Here is a 21,219-nt window from a genome sequence, read left to right as displayed (position 1 = left end):
TTCAAAGCTGGATACACTAATAATTATTAAGTGATATACACAAGGTGTATCACTATACAGTGACAGCCCGGATCATACCAGGTACAAAAGACACCCTACATATATTATGAAAGGCAAAGTAATGTCTACATAGTTCATAAATGAACTTATACAATAGATATCAACTAAATAGCATTTGTGAGATTTCATAAATACCCTCGTGCTGGAATATTCATGTGCCTCGCAGACTTAACAACCTCCTCAAACTTCTCCATACTTTCTTCAATAGAACAGTTAATATTCTTCTTGCTAAAGGATTCAGATGCAGCACCAAAAACTGATATCTCAGTGGCTCCAGCAGCAACCTGAAAAAGAGAATTTAAAGGCAAAAGCTAGAAATTTCCAAAATGTACATCATAGCATTAGAAGAAATATTAACTACTCAATAAAGGCATACTTGTGTTCTTTAACATTCGCCTTGGAATTTAAAATTGGAGTCTGCTCATCCTTACGCTCTTTTCAAACTTAAAAATATTTGGTGATAACACAAGAACTTTCTAAACTGCAACACCCATAAATCTGAGGCACAGAAAACACAGTGATGATGTTCTAATTTAATTTTACCTTTCCTAAATTATGTGTAGACTTCAGAAATATCTTAACTGTAATTATGGAAAATACTAGCACCCCAATAAAACCTTTTAATATCTATGGGAAACATTCTTCTTAGACCAATTATTAAAATAGAGGAAAGTAAATGCTTTGTTTTTGTCTTCCCATAACCTAACAGAAAAATGTTTTTCCAATTCATCATTTAGACATTGCCCAAAATTTTCTTCCTGTCTCTTAACCTAGCTTCTGTTGTTTCATACCTTGACTGCTACAACCATACTTTTGTGTGTCTAATGTCTTAATCCTCTTAACCAGTCTTTAAATCCAAAATATTAACCTCAACATTTTTCCCCTTTGCCATCCTTTGTCCTTGCTCCAGGCTTCTCCAGTGACTTGTTTTCAAATATCAAGTTTCTTCATTTTCCAGCTGGATTTTTAAAGACTTTCTATTAATGTATCTCTAGCACTGTGCAAGATTCTCCTCTCTTCCTGATACTCTATTAATATATTAAGAAAGAAAATGTCATTTTTTTCTTCATTTAAAAAAACACTGGCTTCTAGTCCTCCACCCAAAATAAATTTTTAACTTCTAAAATTAAAATTCTATTTATTTGAACACTTACTATGTACCAGTATTGTTGTTAGTAATAGGGCTTTGTACGCCCTATCTCTAACCCATAATCTTATAAACTAAGTATCATTTTGCCCATTTTATAGATGACAAAACTGTGGCCCAAAGAGGCTATAAATCACTAAAGCTACTAAAAGTTCTGAAGTCCTGCTTTGAGCACAGGTGCGCCTGACTCCCAAGCCACTAGTTGCACTCCATTGCCTGCCCCTCCAAGCTATCACGAGGGTGTGCACTCAGTTGGTATCTTTTTCAAGGTGGAGACATTCTCTACTCTGTTAGGACCAGTGACAGCAATATTTATAATTTTGTAAAATGCCTCTTTCTTTACAATGGGATAAAAAAATTTATCAAAATAAACAAGAGTCGTTTTAACAAGCTACACAACAGGTGATATATCAACTAGCAACCACAACCTCAAAATTAGGCAACACAGTCCCAAAGACAAAAGTGAAAAATATTAACACCAGAAATAGCTGCTGCCAAACTTTTACAGTAAAGCCATGTGAGCGTAACATCTCAAGCCATGACTTAAAATTGCTCTGATTCTTCTTGTATGTGTCACTATTAAAACTTTTTGCATATAAATTCTTAAGTCACACAGGACTGGAAGAAACCAACAAGAAGAGGAACAGGGAAGGTTGTTAGAGGCAACTTCAAATGACAGTGATTAGCTTCACCTAGAGGGTGGGAACAAGAGCATCAGAGAGTTGATCCAAAAAGTTGACAAAAATGATCCACTATGATAAGATTAATAATTATAATATTAATTTGAGAAATGTTTAAGTTAAATTCTGTATTCCTTATTTAAGAGGGAAGCACAAAATATACTCTCGGAAGAATTTCATCAAAACGGATAACTGTATTTTTGTGTTTTGATTCCTGAATGGTTAAACTGGAAGGGCCATTAATGTGGAAGAATTCAGTCCCTAACAATACCCCGGGGTTTACAGATCACATTGTACTCATGTACCTATGTTAGAATGGCATTTATACAGGGTAACAAGGAAGCGACATCTGACACCGTTTTAACTAGGTAAAGACCTTAAAACAGTAAGAAGCATATTGATATAAAAATAATAAGTAGCACACTTACAGCACGGTGAAAACCCTGAAGATTAGGAGTAAGGACAGGATATCGAACTCCTGGGTATTGATGAATGCCTTTCATCACTTCAGTGTGATCAGCCATCTGAAATACAAAATAGTTATATATAATCAACTTTAAATATTTTATTGAGCATGGTTTAGTTTTATAGGAAGGTTATAATTACACACACAATTATATTCTATAAATTAATGTTAGAAATAATAAGCTATGCCAATGTAGCTGAAGATAAGTAGTTTCTAAAGTCATAAATACATGAAAACTAGATCTGGGTTTAACTTATTCACATAACAGGACCTGGCTAAATGATTACAAATAGTCAACAATTCTTAACTTTACTATTTTCACTTGACTGATTTTTAGTCTCTTCCCTTCATTTCACAACTCAAGTTTCAAATAAAAATACCCTTGAGATTAAGGAGAGGGTTTTAAGATTTTATTTTATTTATTTATTTATTTGAAAGTGGTGGGGGGAGAGAGAGTGCAAGAGCAGGGGGAGGGAAAGAGGGAGGGGGAGAGGGAGAGTCTCAGAAAGACTTTCTGCTCAGCACGGAGCCTGACATGTGGCTCGATCCCATGACCCTGAGATCATGACCTGAGTGGAAACCAAGAGCACCAATGTTTAACTGACTGAGCCACCCAGGCACCCCTCCACTGGGGAGAGTTTTAAAGGAAATATGCCATGCATTTGCCTTCCATGTGAAAATTTTATGTCTAAACAACTTTCAATGTATGAAATTTTACATTATTTAGTAAAAAAATTACACATCTGTTTGAATAATTTAACAAGGCTGAGATGATAGTATATTATTTGGTTAGCATAAATATTTTAGTAATAGTCATAGTGTCCTATGCATTATTATCAATGGATTACTATTTGTTCTCATAATGAAAACAAATGCATTCAATGGAGCACATAGTAAGAAAATTTAACCCATCCTTCCAAACCTTTATTCTTCTATATTTTCTATGAATCTTTAAAAATCAACCTTAAATTATCAAATCTTCTAGTTTGCCACAAAGTCTTTAATTTAGCCTCTTAGAGCAAATAACTGATGATCAAATCTCATAATCATCACATAGACAAATTACCACTGACATAATCATGAGCTTTACATATTTAGGAAATAAATTATGGCAGGAACAATAAACAAAAGGAATAATATATAAATAATGAAAAGTATACAAAATGAGCATGGAGAAAGCTGTAAAATGCACCAAACCAAAATCTGTATCTTCAATATGGGAATGGATGAGGAAAGACTTGCTTTTTCTCTATCCATCTTGACTTGTTACAATAAGGAAGTATTATTTTTAATTTTTTAAAGTTTTTTTATTTGAGAGAGAAAGACAGTGCGAGAGGGAACACAAGCAGGTGGAGTGTGACAGGGAGAAGCAGGCTTCCCGCTGAGCAGGGAGCCCAATGTGGGGCTCGATCCCAGGACCCTGGGATCATGACCTGAGCTGAAGACAGTTAACTGACTGAGCCACCCAGGTGCCCCTTATTTTTAATTTTAAAATGAAATAAAAATTAAAGTAAAAATGCTTTATAACTATGCACTTAAAAATATGAAATATTACAATATTTACTGCTATTAGCCAATCGGTCTTACTTTCAGTGAAATGCCAGTGGAATTACATTTAATACTTTCAAGGAATATAATATGGATTAAATGAGTTTTTAATACATTTTAAATTTAAAATTAAGATGTAAAAAAAGTTGACTGCCATCATACCTTACTGACATTTAAGCCTCCAAGTTTCATTCGATCCAAACACATTTACTTCTGTCTAAAAGATGATTCTTGCTTACTTCTTAGGGATCACATTCACTATCTGCCACCAATATCTGCATTCTGTACAAAGACTAATCACTGTGTTCATCTACAATGCATAGAACCCAAGTCTCTAATTTCATTTTGAGCCTATTTGACTTTAAGCCAGATGTTTATTAAGCACCTACTGTGTCCAAAACCCTATACTAGACCTGTGGTAAATATAAATACAGGAAAGTAAAGTCCTTGCACTAAATAATTTGCAGTAGAGTTGGGGAGATAAAACAGATGCATATGGAAAAGAATGTAAAGGAATATACTGGCTATAAACGAGAGCACAGGTTAAATGAGTTCAGAAAGGTGAAAGGTTTGTAGGCCCTCTAATAGTCTAGGAGAGTTACAAGAGGAATGGGATACAAATGGTAGGACATGACTATGGCATATTAAAATTTAAAAAGCTAAGGGCGCCTGGGTGGCTCTGTCGGTTAAGTGGCCAGCTCTTGATTTCGGATCAGGTCATGATCTCAGGGTCTTGAGATTAAGCCCTGGGTCGGGTTCTGTGCTCAGTGGGGTGTCTGCTTGAGATTCTCCCTCTGCCCCCCTCCCCCTCTCACTCTCTAATTAATAAATCTTTAAAAATAAATAAAATAAATAAAATTTAAAAAGTGGCCACAGCAATATCTCTAATCCTACATGCTCTTCCAGAAGCTCAACAGTCCCTATCAAGAGGTGAACTGTGTTACCTCTACTTAAATCTGGGCAGACTTGTGATTGCTCCAAGCAATAGAGTATAACAGAAATAATAACATGTGACTTGAGAGCCCAGGTTATAAAAAAGGATACAGCTTCCATATGGCTTTCTCTTTGGGGGTGGGAGGAGAGCCACTGCAGGGAAATCAGTTAACATGCAGTGAGAAAAATTAGCTTCTGCAGAGAGGCCATGTGCAGGAGCCCAGGTGGAAAGACCCACGTGCAAAGAAACTAAGGCCCCCAGACAACAGCCAGCATCAGCTCCTAAATTTGTGACTGAAAGAGCATTCAGATGGCTTTAGCCTCCAGCATTCAAGTCACCCAGATGAAGCCCCAGACACTGTGGACCAGAGACAGGTGTCCTCCTGTGTGTGACCTGTTCAAATTCCAACACTCAGATTTCATGAGCATAGCACATATTTATTTATACCACTAAGTTCTCAGGTAATTCATTACATAGCCATAAAAGCTGAAACACAGAAAAATCAATAGAGCTGGAAAAGAGGGAGCAATAGGTGCTGCAAGAGGAAAGCATTATCTGGCTAGAGAAGATTATGGGTAAATAAAGTGGGAATAGATTATAAGTGAAGATAGGGGACCATACACTGTGATTGTCCTCCAGTTATGTTCACATTATCTAAAAATACAGAAGGCAGTAGAAAGCCACCAGGAATTGGTGTTGAATTAGCTGAAGACTGAGATGCATGCAGTATTTTGGAAAGAGCAAGGCAAAGGGTAGTCTAGACACAAGTGAGGCAATTCTCAGGCAATTGTGAGAATTCAGTATGCAACAAGTTCCATAAGAATGGTACTGGGAATAGAAGCTCCCAGGAAAAATTAATAGGACACACTGGCTAGTCGTGTAAGGGAGAGGACTTTATTCAAAAATGTAATCCCCATTAGTTTATAGCCTTTTAAAATTATTTAGCATTTGTGCATATTTCAACACAGTCTTTTATTACATATCTATGAATTTAGCCTTTCTGTCTGATGCTAGATTGTGAGGTCGGCCTTTCTGTGTCTGTCTCTTTCTCTCACACACACAAATGTACATGCAAACATGTACACACAAATTATAGTAAAAAAATTAGAATACCACTCCTAATTTCAAGCAAAGTTACTACTAGTTTTAGGGCACTGTAATGAAATCTAAAACAACACTGGACAGTAATCTTAATATTACTGGACAGTATTTACTGGACAGTAATATTACTAATATGTCTAACTAAACATAGCATGTTTAAATATTTATTAGAAATATTTACATATGGGTGCCTGGGTGGCTCAGTTTGTTAAGCTACAGCCTTCAGCTCAGGTCATGATCCTGGAGTCCCAGGATCGAGTTCCACACTGGTCTCCCTGCTCAGCAGGATTCTGCTTCTCCCTCTGACCTGCCTCCCTCTTGTGCTTTCTCTCTCTCTCTCATTCTCTCTCAAATAAATAAAATCTTTAAAAAAAAAAAAGAAACATTTACATAACCATGGTAACAGAAATGAATAAAGTGTTTTTCTAACCAATATACAGATTTGGTTAAAGTGTGCATCAAAAAGCAGCATAAAGGGCACAAAACACATTCTTTAAGAAATATAGGTCATATTGACCTGTATGCTATTATTTCATTCCAAATGTAAATTAATAAAAATTTGAAGAGATGTTTCAGTCAATAAAACTGAAAAATGAATAGAGATGATAGTGACCAAATTTCCAGGTCAGAAAACCAAAACTTTGATAATCACTGAAGATACCATTGTGAAATTTTAATCCATAAATTTGATTCCAACAAATCAGTACTTTTTCCTTTTTTAAAATAGTCGCAGTATAATGAGGTAATCTAATAAGTAGTAGCATTCAGTCTAAATTTGGTCAATAAAAACAGTTATGTAAAGAGCTTTAGAAAATCCTGATAGGATATAATTTTATTACAATGAATAAATAAAACAGGTTTCAAGTAAAGGTATAAAATTCTGGCCTTACTATTTTTTTTTACTCTTAGGAAGCTTATGCTATACTTCAATCTTGATGTTATTTTAATGTCTAAAGTTTAAACTATTATTCAAACAATAATGGAACTATTCCTTTACAGCACTATTTTGACATTTTAATGAAACCTTTCTACATCTGGTTTGATTTAACATATTTTAAAGATTTTGCTGTGACTTTTCATTTACGATCATAAAAATCCCCATAATTTGGTTGATAACATACTTTGCTATCATCTGGCCACAGTCTGGAAATGGCAATATCTAAGTCTATCTGGCCAACAAAACCGGCTATACCTTGGTTAATCAATTTCTTGGGAATCCACTTTATATATGGATTCAAATAATAATATTTGCGTAACACTTTGCAAGAGTATTAAAGATATGCAAAAAGTCATAAAGATTAGAGTGTAATGGTCATAGTTTAGAGATTTTATTTGCTACTGTCATGTGGTAAATTTAGGCACTCCACATTATACATATTTGGACATCTTACTAATATTTTGTCATTATCTGAATACTATAATCTCTCCTAAATACATAGGGTCCTCATCCAAGTTTTCTGAGTTTATTGGGATTTCAACATAAGGCACAAGTCCTAAACAATGACAAAGGGTTTCTCATGAACTAAATGAGAGAAAAAACATTAGAAGTTTCAATTATATTTTGTACACAAGTTATTAAATTTACATTGATGGGATACCAAAGTTAATTTAAAAGTGTCCTAAGACCTTAAAAAGTAATTTTAAAAATTCATTTCAATATTTGAACACTGATTCAATATTTTATGCACTTACTACATATTTAACATGGCACAGAAAAATGAAGCAGACACATAAAACACACAAACCAGCAGGGAAAGATATGTGTGTATATGTGTACATACCAAACCACAAAATATAAATGTCATGTGATCTGGAGTTTATGTAGCACAGATAAGAAAACATTTTTCTTGGTAAGCTAAACTAGAATAATGAGACAAATATTTAAGCTACACTTTGTCTAGGCTAAATGTAAATAACTGAGGGGCCTGTTTTTTAACAGAGCAAATTATTCATAAGGGTTTAATGAAGCAAAACTATTCATAGAACTTGAAACTATTCAAAAATATTCACAGAACAAGACTAGTCACATGTATGTACATATTTTTCTATGAAAAATTGAACTTTCTATGTACTGAAAAGGGTTTAATAAGCCTAAACTTAAAACATATGTTTTTATTAAAATTCTTCAAATAATTATGGGGAGAAAGATTTTATAGAATCTTTTTTTTTAATCACAAAATTCTTTCACTTCCAAGTCCAATGAAATGAAAGTAAAAACATCTATTACTCTTGATCTCTCTTCCAAATAACAGCTGATAGAGAAAACAGAATATTCACTAAGTAAATATGGTTCATTTCTAACTGAATATATGTTGTCTGATATGTTCAATAAACTGAAATATTTATAATTAATTTTAAATAAAAGTGCAGAAAAAAACTGAGGTTCTATTCTATTTTTTTTTAGAAGAACTGACTCCTATTCACTTAACACTGATTAACATTTTTTCCTTTTCCCAGAACAAATTCAATTATAAAGATAACACATGGTACAGGGCTTGACGTTCCAGAGCTGCATTATAAAAATTTTTATGGAAGTCTCACATACACTGATGACATATAAAATCACTGCATTTATTATTTTAACTCAATAAGAGTTTAGTCACTAGCAAGACTGCAAAATACGTAAGAGGAATTTAGTTGTTTTGTATCACCATGGAAATTATTCAATGCATCTCTGTGGCTCTGTTGAAGGTGAGGAGACTGTGTTATGGGGTGGAAATATTAAGAATTCAACTTAGCATTGTGATCTTAAATGGCAAAAATGTTTAGAGTAGAGTCTAAAATTAATGTGAGGGAAAAAAATATTTAGAGATTCCATCTTTACAGTGTTATCTGCAAAGTGGTATCTACCAAATTATATTACTTGACCACCTCTTACAACTGGATCTTATAACCTAAATATGGAACTCTACTTTTACTCCTTTTTTCCTCTGCCCTGATACAGCCAATATGACCAAGTCAAGCATCATCACTGGGCAAGCATTACCCATTGTCCTTTCCTTCACTCCAATCACCTACTAAAGAACTCAAATTTTTCCTCCCGCTCATTCTTTTTTTTGTTTTTAAGATTTTATTTATTTATTTTATTTTAAAGGGGGGAGTGGGAGAGGGAGAAGCAGGCTTCCCGTGGAGCAGGGAGCCCAATGCGGGGCTCAATCCCAGGACCCAGGGATCATGACCCCAGCTGAAGGCAGACGCTTGAAGACTGAGCCACTCAGGCACCCCTCCCTCTCATTCTAACAAGACTGCTGCACCTGATTTCTTCTCACGGTATATTAAGAGGGAAACTGAGAAGTGCCAGGAAAAAGAGGAAAAGATAGACAGAAAATCTAAATAAAATAGCAATAAAGTTGGAGGAAAATAGGATGGGAGGTGAGAGATATGTCTTGATGGCAAGATGCTTTTACTGCTCTGGAGCAGAAAACAAATATGAGAAGAGAAGACAAAAGGGCAATTATACAAAATGTTTCTTTAATCATTATGCTGAGTCTCCTGTAATGGGCTTCAAGTAATGCATATAAAGATTGGAATACCATTTGGGTCTTTTACATTGCTATATTATATTTCTGTATGTATGAATTCAGGCACAAACTTTGCCACTAGGATGAGCCCATGATTGTTGTGCTCTTCCAGAATATTGGTATAAATATTCTCATATATTTAAAATGCATAAAATACATTATATAACATACAGTACTCAGTTATACCTATTAAAATTGTTATTCTAGAGTTAAGCAAAAAGTCTATATTCACCATGTCCTACAATATCTGGCACCAGAAATATGTAAATATTTGAGGAGAAACAGGTTTCAAAATGTATAGAACCAGAAGCTAGCCTATAGAAAATTCTGCTAAACATTATATGTGTAAAACTGTAAATGAATGAATCAGTTTTCATCAATGTCAAATTAAATGGAAGTTCTTTCTTATAAATAAATACAATATGCAGTATATAAAATTAAGTACATCATTCAAATTTTTGTTTTTATCTTTTACAAAAATCACAGTATAGAATATATCAAAATTCTCCACTATAAAGGGCACAAAACTATAGTAATTCTTTGGAAATAGTTTATCTGTTTATAAGGTTATACATCACAAAGTATTAGATACAATGTAACAAAACATTACCAAAAATGTATTATTAAACTGAAACACACTCTGCTAACCTACCAAAAACAAAAACAAAAAACAAAACCTTAACACCACAAGAGAAAAGACTGAATCATCTTTCCAGCTTCTCCATAGAAAATATTATACAGTGCTATTATGAGAAAGAGGCAAACTAAGAATATGCAGTCAAAAAATAAAGAAAAAAGTGAAGAAATGGAAAATCACAACTGGACTACAACTAGCAATGAGACTGAATCAGTAAAACTGAACAAAGAAAAGCATAGGACTAGATGAGTTCTATAAAACATTTAAAGAAATCTTAATTCCAATCCTTCTTCCAATTCTTACAAAAAATTCAAGAGGAGGGAATACTTCCAAACTCATTTTATAAGAACATTCAGTAGAAGCTGGTCTTGATACCTTGATACCAGAACCAGACAAGATATAACAAGAGAATAAAACTACAGGGCAATATTCCTAATGAACACAGAGGAAACAATCCTCTGCAAAATACTAGCCAACCAAATAGGATGTGTAAAGGATCATACACCATGACCAAGTGGGATTTACCCCTGGGATGCAAGAAAGATTTAACATGCACGATTAATGTGATACATTACAATGACAGAATCAAGGATAAAAGCCACATGATCATCTCAATATATGTCAAAATTTGACCAAAAAAATGCTTCATAAAAAAGCATTTAACAAAATTCAATACTGTTTCATGATAAAAACTCTCAAATAAAACTTTAGAAATAGAATAAAATTACTTCGACATAAGAAGGACCATATATGAAGCCCACAGCTATCATTGTACTCAACAGTGAGGAACTTTTCCTCTGAGATCAAGAATAAAACAGGATACCCACTCTTTCCATTTCTATTCAACACATAATTAGAAGTCCTAGCCAAAGCAATTAGGCAAGAAAAATAAAGGCATGCAAAGGAAAATTAGAAGTAAAATTATCTGTTCACAGATGACATCTTTTTTTTTATAAGATTTTATTTATGTATTTGAGAGAAAGAGAGCATGCAAGTGAGAAGGGGGAGGGACAGAGAAAGAGGGAGAGAGAAAATCTCAAGGGGACTCTGAGTTGAGTGCAAAGCCCAACATGGGGCTTGATCTCATGACCCTGAGACCATGACCTAAGCCAAAATCAAGTCAGATGCTTAACTGACTGAACCACCTAGGCGCTCCACGGATAACATGACCTTAAATGTAGAAAACTCTAAGACTCCACATAAACAAAAACAAAAACCTCTTAGAATTTAAAAATTCAGTAAAGCTACAGGATACAAAATCAGAATACAAAATTCAGTTGCACGAGAACAGAGACATAGATCAATGAAACAGAATAGACAATCCAGAAATGGACCCTCAACTCTATGGTCAATTAATCTTCAACAAAGCAGGAAAGACTATCCGATGGAAAAATGACAATCTCTTCAACAAATAGTATTAGGAAAATTGGACAGTCACATGCAGAAGAATGAAACTGGACCACTTTCTTACACCATACACAAAAATAAACTCAAAATGGATGAAAGACCTAAATGTGAGACACAAATCCATCAAAATCCTAGAGGAGAACACAGGCAGCAACCTCTTTGGCCTTGGCCACAGCAACTTCTTGCTAGCCACATCTCCAAAGGCAATGGAAACAAAAGCAAAAATGAACTATTGGGACTTTATCAGGATAAAAAGTTTTTGCACAGCAAAGGAGAGAGTCAACAACAATAAAAGGCAACCTGCAGAATGGAAGAAGATATCTGCAAATGACTTTTCAGATAAAGGGCTAGTATCCAAAATCTATAAAGAACTTATCAAACTCAACACCCACAAAAAGAAATAATCAGGTCAAGAAATGGGGAGAAAACATGAACAGTCATTTCTCCAAAAGAAGACATACAAATGGCCAACAGACATATGAAAAAATGCTCAACATCACTCAGCATCAGGGAAATCCAAATCAAAACCACAATGAGATACCACCTCACACCAGTCAGAATAGCTAAAATTAACAGGTTAGGAAACAGCAGATGTTGGTGAGGATGTGGAGAAAGGGGAACCCTCTTACACTGTTGGTGGGAAGCAAACTGGTACAGCTACTCTGGAAAACAATATGGAGGTTCCTCAAGAAGTTAAAAATAGAAATACCCTACAACCCAGCAACTGCACTACTAGGTATTTATCCAAAGGATACAAACAGTGATTCAAAGGGGCACATTCACCCCAATGTTTGTAGCAGCAATGTCCAAAACAGCCAAACTATGGCAAGAGCCCAGATGTCCACTGACAGATGAATGGATAAAAAAGATGTGGTGTGGGGCACCTGGGTGGCTCAGTCGGTTAAGCGTCTGCCTTCGGCTCAGGTCATGATCCCAGGGTCCTGGGATCGAGTCCCACATTGGGCTCCCTGCTCCTTGGGAGCCTGCTTCTCCCTCTCCCTCTCTCTCTCTCATGAATACATAAAAATAAAATCTTTAAAAAAAAAAAGATGTGGTGTGTACACGTACACACACACACACACACACACACACACACACACACACACACACACACACACGGAATATTACTCAGCCATCTAAAAGAATGAAATCTTGCCATTTGCCACAACGTGGATGGAACTAGAGGGTATTATGCTAAGCAAAATAAGTGAGAGAAAGACAAATACCATATGATTTCACTCCTATGTGTAATTTAAGAAAAAAAAATGAACATAGAGGAAGGGAAGGAAAAATAAGATAAAAATGGAGATGGAGATAAACCATAAGAGACTCTTAACTACAGGAAACAAACTGAGGGTTGCTGGATGGGAGATTGGTTGGGGGATGGGGTAATTGGCTGATGGGCATTAAGGAGGGCACTTGATGTCATGAGCACTGGGTGTTATGTGCAACTGATGGATCACTAAATTCTACCCCTGAAACTAATACACTATATTTTAACTAAACTGAATTAAAAAAAAAATCATTTAAAAATCAGTTTCATTTCTATTCACTAACAAACCATCCAAAGAGGAAATTAAGAAGACAATCTCATATACAATAATATCAAAAAGAGTAAAGTACTTAGGAACTAAGTTAACCAAGGAGGTGGAAAAACTATACATGAAAACTATAAAACATTGATGAAAGAAATTAAAGAAGCCAGAAACAAAGACATCCCATGTTCATGGATTCCAAGATTTAGTGCTGTGAAAATGTCCACACTACACAAAGTGATCTATAAATTAAAGATGCAATCGCTATCAAAATCTCAATGCCATTTTTTTACCGAAATAAAAAAAAATCCTAACATTTATATGAAACCACAAAGAAACCCAAATAGCCAAATTAATCTTGAGAAAGAAGAATAAAGCTGGCTTTATTACACTTCCTGATTTCAAAATATATTTCAAAGCTACAGTAACTAAAACAACATGGAAGACAGACATATAAACCAATGGAAAAGAATAGAGAGCCCAGAAATAAACTGATGCATATACGTTCAATTGATCTTTGACAAGGATGCCAAAAATACACAATGGGGAAAACACAATCTCTTCAATGAATGGTGCTGGAAAAACTAGATACCAACATGTAAAAGAATGAAATTGGATCCTGATCTTATACCATATATAAGAATGAACCCAAAATGGACTAAAATTTAAGAACTGGAACCATAAAACTCTTAGGAAATAATAATAAAAAAAAGCTTTACAGCACTAATCTTGGCAATGACTTTTCATATATGACACCAAAAAGATAACCAACAAAAGCAAAAACAGACAAGCAGGACTACACACAACTAAAAAGCTTCTGCACAGCAAAGAAAACAGGAGAGTGGAAAGGCAACCTACAAATTGAGAGAAAATATTTGCAAACCACATATCAGTTAAGAGGTTAATATCCAAAATATAGAAGGCATGCTGCCACCCTCATAGGAAAAATAAGAACCCAATTAAAAAATGGGCAAAGAATTTGAATAGACATATTTCCAAAAAAGACATACAAATGGCCAACAGATATACACATGCTCAATATTGCTAGTCATCAGGAAACACAAATCAAAACCACAATAAGATAATTACTTTACACATGTTAGCATGGCTAGTATAAAAAACACAGAAGATAACAAGTGTTGGCAAGGAAGTGTGTGGAGAAAATGGAACTCTTGTACACTGTCCATGAAAATGTAAAATGGCGCACCCACTATGGAAAACAGTGTGAAAGTGCCACAAAAAACATTAAAAATAGAAATACTGTATGTTCCAGCAATCCTACTTCTAGATATTTATCCATAAGAATTAAAATCAAAATCTTGAACAGATACCTGCATTCCCAAGTCAGAGCAGCATCATTCCCAATATCCAAGATGTGGAAATAATCTAAATCTCCATGGATGAATGAATGGATAAGAAAATGTGGTACAGTTATAGAGACAAAAAGTAGATTAGTGGTTTTCTAGGACTGGGGAGACAAGGCAATTGGAGAATGACAGTCGCTAAGGGGTGGAGAGTTCTTTTTGCATGACAAAAATGTTCTTAAATTGATCACGGTAATGATTATACATGCTATGAACATACTATAAGCCATTGAGTAGTTCATTTTACCTACATGAATTGTATGGTATATAAGTTATATCACAATAAACCGGTTTTTAAAAAAGTAATAAAAAAGAAAATGTGGTATAAACTGACAACAAAATATCAAAAAAGTAAATACTGCCAAATGCAACACAGATGAACCTTGAGTACATTACGCTAAATGAAATAAGCCAATTGTAGAATGATAAATACTGCATAATTCCACCTATATGAGGTATCTATAATATAGTCAAACACATAGAAGCAGAGAGTACAATGGTGATTGTGAGGGGCTGAGGGAAAAGGGGAAATGGGGAGTTGTTATCCAATGGGTAAAGTTTTAGTTATGCAAGATGGTTAACTTCTGAATGTGTTCTACAATATACGACCTATATTTAGCAATACTGTATGGTACCCTAAAAATTTAAGAGGGTAGATCTCATGTTAAGTTTCCTTCCCATTAAAAAAAAGGTATTTTTTTTAGGTATTTTTTTTAGGTAAAAAGGTATTTTTTTTAGGTATTTTTTTAGGTAAAAAGGTATTAACCTCAGACAGTTAATTTTTAAAATACTTTTCCTTAATTTCAAGGTAACTTTGATACTTGATAACTTTTAAAACTACAATTTCATGAGGTTTTGTGCTCATTCAAAATTAACTGTTAATTTTACTACCTAATTTTATATTTGACATTACACACTCTATTCTTAATGAAGGTCCTCCAATTGATACCTTCAAATTCAGAACTTCTCTACAAGTGGTTAGCCTGTGTCCCCTAGTGATTCCCAGATCTCAGAATGAGATAGCCCTGAATGGTCCAGATACTACCAGTTAGCAACAGCACAACAATTACTCCATTTAGAGTTATGAGACCCACGTGCTGGCCAACTACTCTCAAAACTAAATGACCTCAGGTTCCAGATCATACTTTGCACCTTACCAAAAACACAATCCTTGAAGAGGAAGGCAATTGAGCCATACATACCTAATGTTTGTTCATTGGAAAACTACATATTTCCTAGTTCAAATGTTTGTGATAAGGGACCTTGACAGAGGCAGCAAGGTTAAAACTTGACAGTATTTCAGAAGCATCAAATAGGAAGTAAAGTTACTAAGAGGAGAAGAAGGGGAATAGATTATAATAGGATGTGCTCTTTGGGTAGCATGATTAACATTAATAAGTTTCATGGAAATTAAAAAAGATCCTAAACAGAGTAAAAGTTGGGTCAGAACATTGACCCCACCATCATTCAAAGGAATCTTTGTCATTGTCAGCATGGATGCCTCCCTTACCCTGACCCATATACTTTATCTTTGTTGATGCAAGCCAGGCACCCACTGTGATATGGAATCAGGGGACTAAACAGAGACATACAGAACCTAAAAAGCATAAAGAAAAAGACTCACTGAGAGAACAAGAGACTCTAAAACATATGTGGGGGGATAGGACATTTGGAGAGGTAAGGAAAGTGAATTTTCAAACTCCCATAGTAAGATACAAATTAGGTCCCTTTTAATCTTCCATATGACGCACAAGTGAAAACTGGAAGGACTTAATTATTTTGACCTTCTGAATGTATATATGCAAGTCATTGCCAACCCATGATCCTGTGGGACCCAAAATTTTATTTTAATTACATCCAATTGAAAGAATTAAGACCCTTCCTCTTGTTAGCTATGCTCTATGTAGACACAGACTTACTGAGAACCATGCCTGGAAATCTCCTAGAAAACCTATTCCCACCAGCAGGAATATGCGCATGGTCTGTAGCACCTACTGCAAGGTCCAGTGTACTTTGAGAATTGCTTCTCAAACACCAACGTCTGAAGACTGCCTGGGTCAGAATTAACTGGGGTGGTTTATAAAATGCCTATTTCTGTATTTCACGGCAGCCCCAATGGATCAAAATTTCTGAGAGCATAAACTGTAAATGTGCATGTTGGAGAAGTTCCTTGGTTGATTTATATGAAGAGTCTACAGGAGTCTGAACCTCCATCCTGGAGTGAAGAATCAAAATTTTAGAGTAAGTTTCTCCTTCAACTCACACAGACCCAATGGAATAAGATTTTTCTTTTGCTTTCTATGAGCATCACCACTGTCCAGAGTGTGGTTAAGTCACACCACCCCAACTATTTGACTCCAGAAAACTGGTGTCACCTTAGATCAGACCCCCATGACCACAATAGCTGAGGACAGCATTATATCAGTTACTCATTCCTTGGCTAGAACCCTGTGCCCCTCTCCCCAGTATTTCAGAATAGTTTGCAACTAAGCCCTTGAAAGTTTTGAGAACTCCAGAATCCTATTTTTCCTTAATAGTTCATCTAATTCTTGAAGTGCTCCCAAATTTCCTCTAGCCATAGCAGAATGTCAAGCTGCTTTGCCTCTCTGATCCTTTGCATGTACTAACTGCCTGAAAATCATTTTTTTTCAAGTTCATTTATTTCATCCAATATTCAGCTCAAAAACTCCTAAGATATTCTCAACAATCAGCTTGAGTCACGTGTCTCTGTTATCTCCATAGCTATGTGTGTATAACATTGCTCTCATCACATTTTGTATGATTTATTGTTTTATATGTTTCTCTCCCTGACTAAATTATTAGCTCCTTGAAGACTTTGCATAAAAGGCATTTAATAAATGAATGAACTGAAATTTCTCTTCCTTGTTATTTATTCTATTTTGAATTCAACCCATCTTGAACCATGATTCTTTTCTCTACTAATTCTTCTAAGATTTTACTGTTAGCAATGATGGTGATAATGATAAAAACAAACATTTACTTTATGCCAGTCTGTATGTTAGACATGTGTGTTGAATTCCTTGTTTGCATTATCTATTTAAGTGTTTTTAACAACCCAATGAGAGCAACAATTTTTGTAAAAGATAACGAGATATTAAGGATGAGGAAGATTACCCAGCTAGTGACTGGGAGCTGGGATGGGACCCAAGTCTACCTGACTGTAAAGCACATTCTCTAATACCTCCTTGATAAATATAACCCCTATATCTTGTCTTTATCTTTTATCTTAGTCATTGCTAAAGATTTCAGGTGTCACAAGATCAAGGGAAAAGCTCCTAGAAAGATCCCACCCTCAAGCTAAACAATTTTGGTGGGGACGCATGGTTTAATTATCTAAACCAGTGCCTCCCAAACTAGATTCATCATCAGAACTACTGGAGGTACTTTAAAATATACAGATTTCTTGGACCCATCTGTACAGATTCTGATTCTGTTCTGCTGTAAGAGACAGGTATCTCTAGTCCCAAAACTTCTCAGGAGATATTAGCCATCAACAAGACAGAATCACAGCAGATTCAATCACAAAGGCTTTTGCTGGCTTCTGCTCAAGGGAAGACCAATCAGTGCATTTGAGGCTCCCACTTCAATAAAGGAGATTCATTTTATTTTTATTAAGAGGCAAATACAGATTGTGTGGATCTAAAATGACTGAAATAGGGAGAGGAAGCTTCTTTAAGAAAAATACAAAAATATCTAACTTTTGTAACTTTCACTGAAATATATGACCAGGTGACTACATTGCTAGGGTCCCTCTTGGGAGGGAATCTATACAAACATTTCAACGTAGTTTTCCTGTCTGTAGCACATATTGAGGTCCTAACAATGGAAAAAAATTCCATGGATTAAAAAATAAATGAAAGTTTGGAAATTACCAACCTTGGTGAAATGTCTTACTATGCTCTTAACAATGTCAAGATAGTTAAGGATCTTCATGAAATACACATTCATGGTGTCTTACTGTATTCTTTTTCCTTCCCACTTCAGGGGAAAAAAAAAAAACTATCAAGAAAGTAATGAGATCAGTCTGGAATGTCTTATTCTTGGTATATCCATAACATCTGAGTCAATCTATGTTCATTAATTCTCTGTTTTAATAAACCATTGTAAATTCTGCCAGGAAATAGACTTACACTCACGGACTTATAACCCTCATTTTCCCCTGCTTGCTAGTGTAGTCTGCTGAATCATTTTTAAAAATATTTTTGAAGGATTTTGTTTTTGTTTTTGTTTGCCTCAACACCTCCACCATCACCCAGAACAACATTCACATAAGTTCAAAATAAACAACCAATGTCAGAAGGCATTTGCCTACCATCTCTACTAGCTAGATGAGACGTAACTGACGGTATTACTTTCCATATGCAGGAGTGTAGGAGGAAAGATGGGTACAGAATGCACAATTTCTTCAACACATGCGATCGATTACTATAAAAATGTAAATAATGTGGTTTCAGACACTATAACTCAATTTGAGCAGTAACTCCTCTTAAACGTAATACATTCGTAATTTCAGTAATGAGAAAAAATGAGACTAGGGCTCTTCCTGACAATTCTGGGTGAAAATGCTCTACCCAGCTATGAATAGCATTGTAGCCTGAGTACTATAACCTTGTCTCATTCACAGGCTCTGCACAAACCCCATATATCTTAGCCTCAGTAGCACACAGGAAATCTTGGTCTGCTTGAAGAAGTAAGACAGTTTTAATAAATCACAGTCTTATAATAATAAACACAGGAAATCTCTGGAAAATTGAACATCTAGTTTTCTCCCTCCACCCAATACCCTGTTTTGGCTACACTACTAAAATGATCTGACACCACACTTAAAAAACGTCTTAAGTCCAGAAGCCTTAAAACTAATTTGGTCTGGTGTATAATTTCCTGTTCTTCTTTATTCAACATTACCTTTGTGTTCTAAGGACTTTTGTACTGCCCGGTATTGGATAGCATGCACGTTTCCAAGAGTGACCAAATCAAGTAACATATGACCTCTACTCTTATGCAAATGCAGGCAGGACATTTTAATCATAATCCATTAAGGTCTACAAATATTCATTTTTAAATTATAAAATAAACCTAATCTACCCAATGGATGTGTGGGTTATAGACCGGAAGACCAATGTTTCAGACGGAGAAACCAGTCATTTTATTCAATAACATTTCCCAGTTTCCTAAGATAAACAAAACAAATACACATTAGTTATTCTTTGTTCAGGTCAATGCCTTTGTGACCACCCTCCTGGTCTTCCCGTGTCAAAACAATCATGTTCCTAACATCACTCTGAAGTAGGGGCAAGAAGTCTCAAAGCGCCCAGTACATAATTTTCTTTCCATTCAACTGTGTTGCCTCTCATATATCATGCCTTTGTGTTTGATAATAACACTGTCAACATTGTTATTTTCCATGCATGGAAGAAGTGATTTTTAAAATACTGTATCTAATTGTACTCATTCTATACTGACTAAATGGAGTTTCCCTTCTCTACTTACACTTCTTTCTATAAGCTACCTCTGCCCACAGTGGATAGTCACACTGACAAGAAGAGGGTAAGCCTGGGTTGTTTGAGGGAGACTATCAGTAACGGCTATAATAAAATGGTCTTACTACTGTGACAAGCAATGCCATCAGTGTGAAAGTTGTATGATCAAATACAATGATTTGGCCATCATATGGATCCGGAGATCTCTATTTTGTCAACAGTACAGAACACAGAACTTTAAAAGGTTGGACAGAGTGACATATGGCAAATTGCTTAGTGTGTTCAGTTTATCAGGTTCTACCTTATTATAACTAATTTACCGATATTCATTTGATTTGAAAACCTCTAAGTTTTCATTGTTTTTAGTGATTTAATTCCCATTATCCATTTTAATTTTACAATTGCTTTATTGTGTCAATATTATGGTTGTTAGCAAATACACATTATTCAATTTCAGCTCAACGAAGAACTTGATGCGGTTTTTAATAGATGCAATAAAGGCAATGAATGGGCAAATGAATAAATGGAAAGGATCTAAGCCATAGATTAAAAAAACACTTTGCCAAATCACATCATAAATGAGTAAGAGTCAGGTCCCAGATTTTCTACCATACCATTAGAAAATGAATAGGTTATTATATCTAAACAGTAGATATAATAATATCATGAAAGCTCAGGAAACCTGCGACCTGAGGGCTTGGAGAAAAGTACAACTGTTTTGGGGTTACTAAGAAATGCATTTCTTACTACATACTGTAAGCTGAATTCAATACAAAATTCATCAGTCTTAACTGAGAGTGCCATAGAAAAGTAATGCTACAAAATTTATAAGACTTGATTATAAAAGGCACACCATTTTTGCCTGTCTCTTGGAGCACTCACCTTTGCAATTCTAAACCACCATTTTAGATGTCTTAGGCTGCCATGATGTAAAGAAATCCAAACTAGCCTATACAGAGAGACCACAAAGAGCAGTTCTACGAACACACGGAGAAGGAGGTGTCCAGCCAGCTCCCAGCTGCCCCGGCCTCCCAGTCCCTGCTGGTGCAGCTCCGACCACCATCTGTGGAAAACCTCTAGCCAGAGGTGCCCAACTGAGCCATGTCAAAATTCTTGATAGAAACCATAAGCAAAAACAATGGTTGTTACTGTCTCAGGAGATGGAATTTGGGGATTATTTGTTATGCAGATAATCAAAAAGGACCAGCATTCATTTTACTAGCTTTTGGGGCATGGGGCAATTTCATATATGCGAATGAATACACATGTACACGCACACACAGAATATTTGCCACATGTTACACAATCAGTGGAACAA

At 35.2% G+C, this 21,219-nt stretch overlaps 1 protein-coding gene across 5 annotated transcripts in view; it reads right to left on the bottom strand.

Moving 5' to 3' along the window:
• The window catches only part of HMGCLL1 (3-hydroxymethyl-3-methylglutaryl-CoA lyase like 1), a 187,386-nt gene that overhangs the window by 110,619 nt on the left and 55,548 nt on the right, over positions 1 to 21,219 (bottom strand). For all 5 annotated transcript variants that reach the window (XR_003521491.1, XM_027602637.1, XM_027602640.1 and 2 more), the window contains 2 exons: positions 2,316 to 2,411; positions 196 to 344 (listed from right to left, as the gene is read on the bottom strand). Coding sequence is in view for 4 of the 5 variants with exons in the window: in XM_027602637.1 (XP_027458438.1) it covers positions 196 to 344; positions 2,316 to 2,411 (245 nt within the window). In the remaining variant the exon portion in view is untranslated. The remainder of the gene's footprint in view (positions 1 to 195; positions 345 to 2,315; positions 2,412 to 21,219) is intronic.

The sequence above is a fragment of the Zalophus californianus genome, chromosome 7 (genome assembly GCF_009762305.2).
Source record: "Zalophus californianus isolate mZalCal1 chromosome 7, mZalCal1.pri.v2, whole genome shotgun sequence".
Classification (NCBI taxonomy): domain Eukaryota; kingdom Metazoa; phylum Chordata; class Mammalia; order Carnivora; family Otariidae; genus Zalophus; species Zalophus californianus.
The sequence above is the reverse complement of the archived record's forward strand: the minus strand, read 5'-3'. Positions and strand labels throughout refer to the sequence as shown.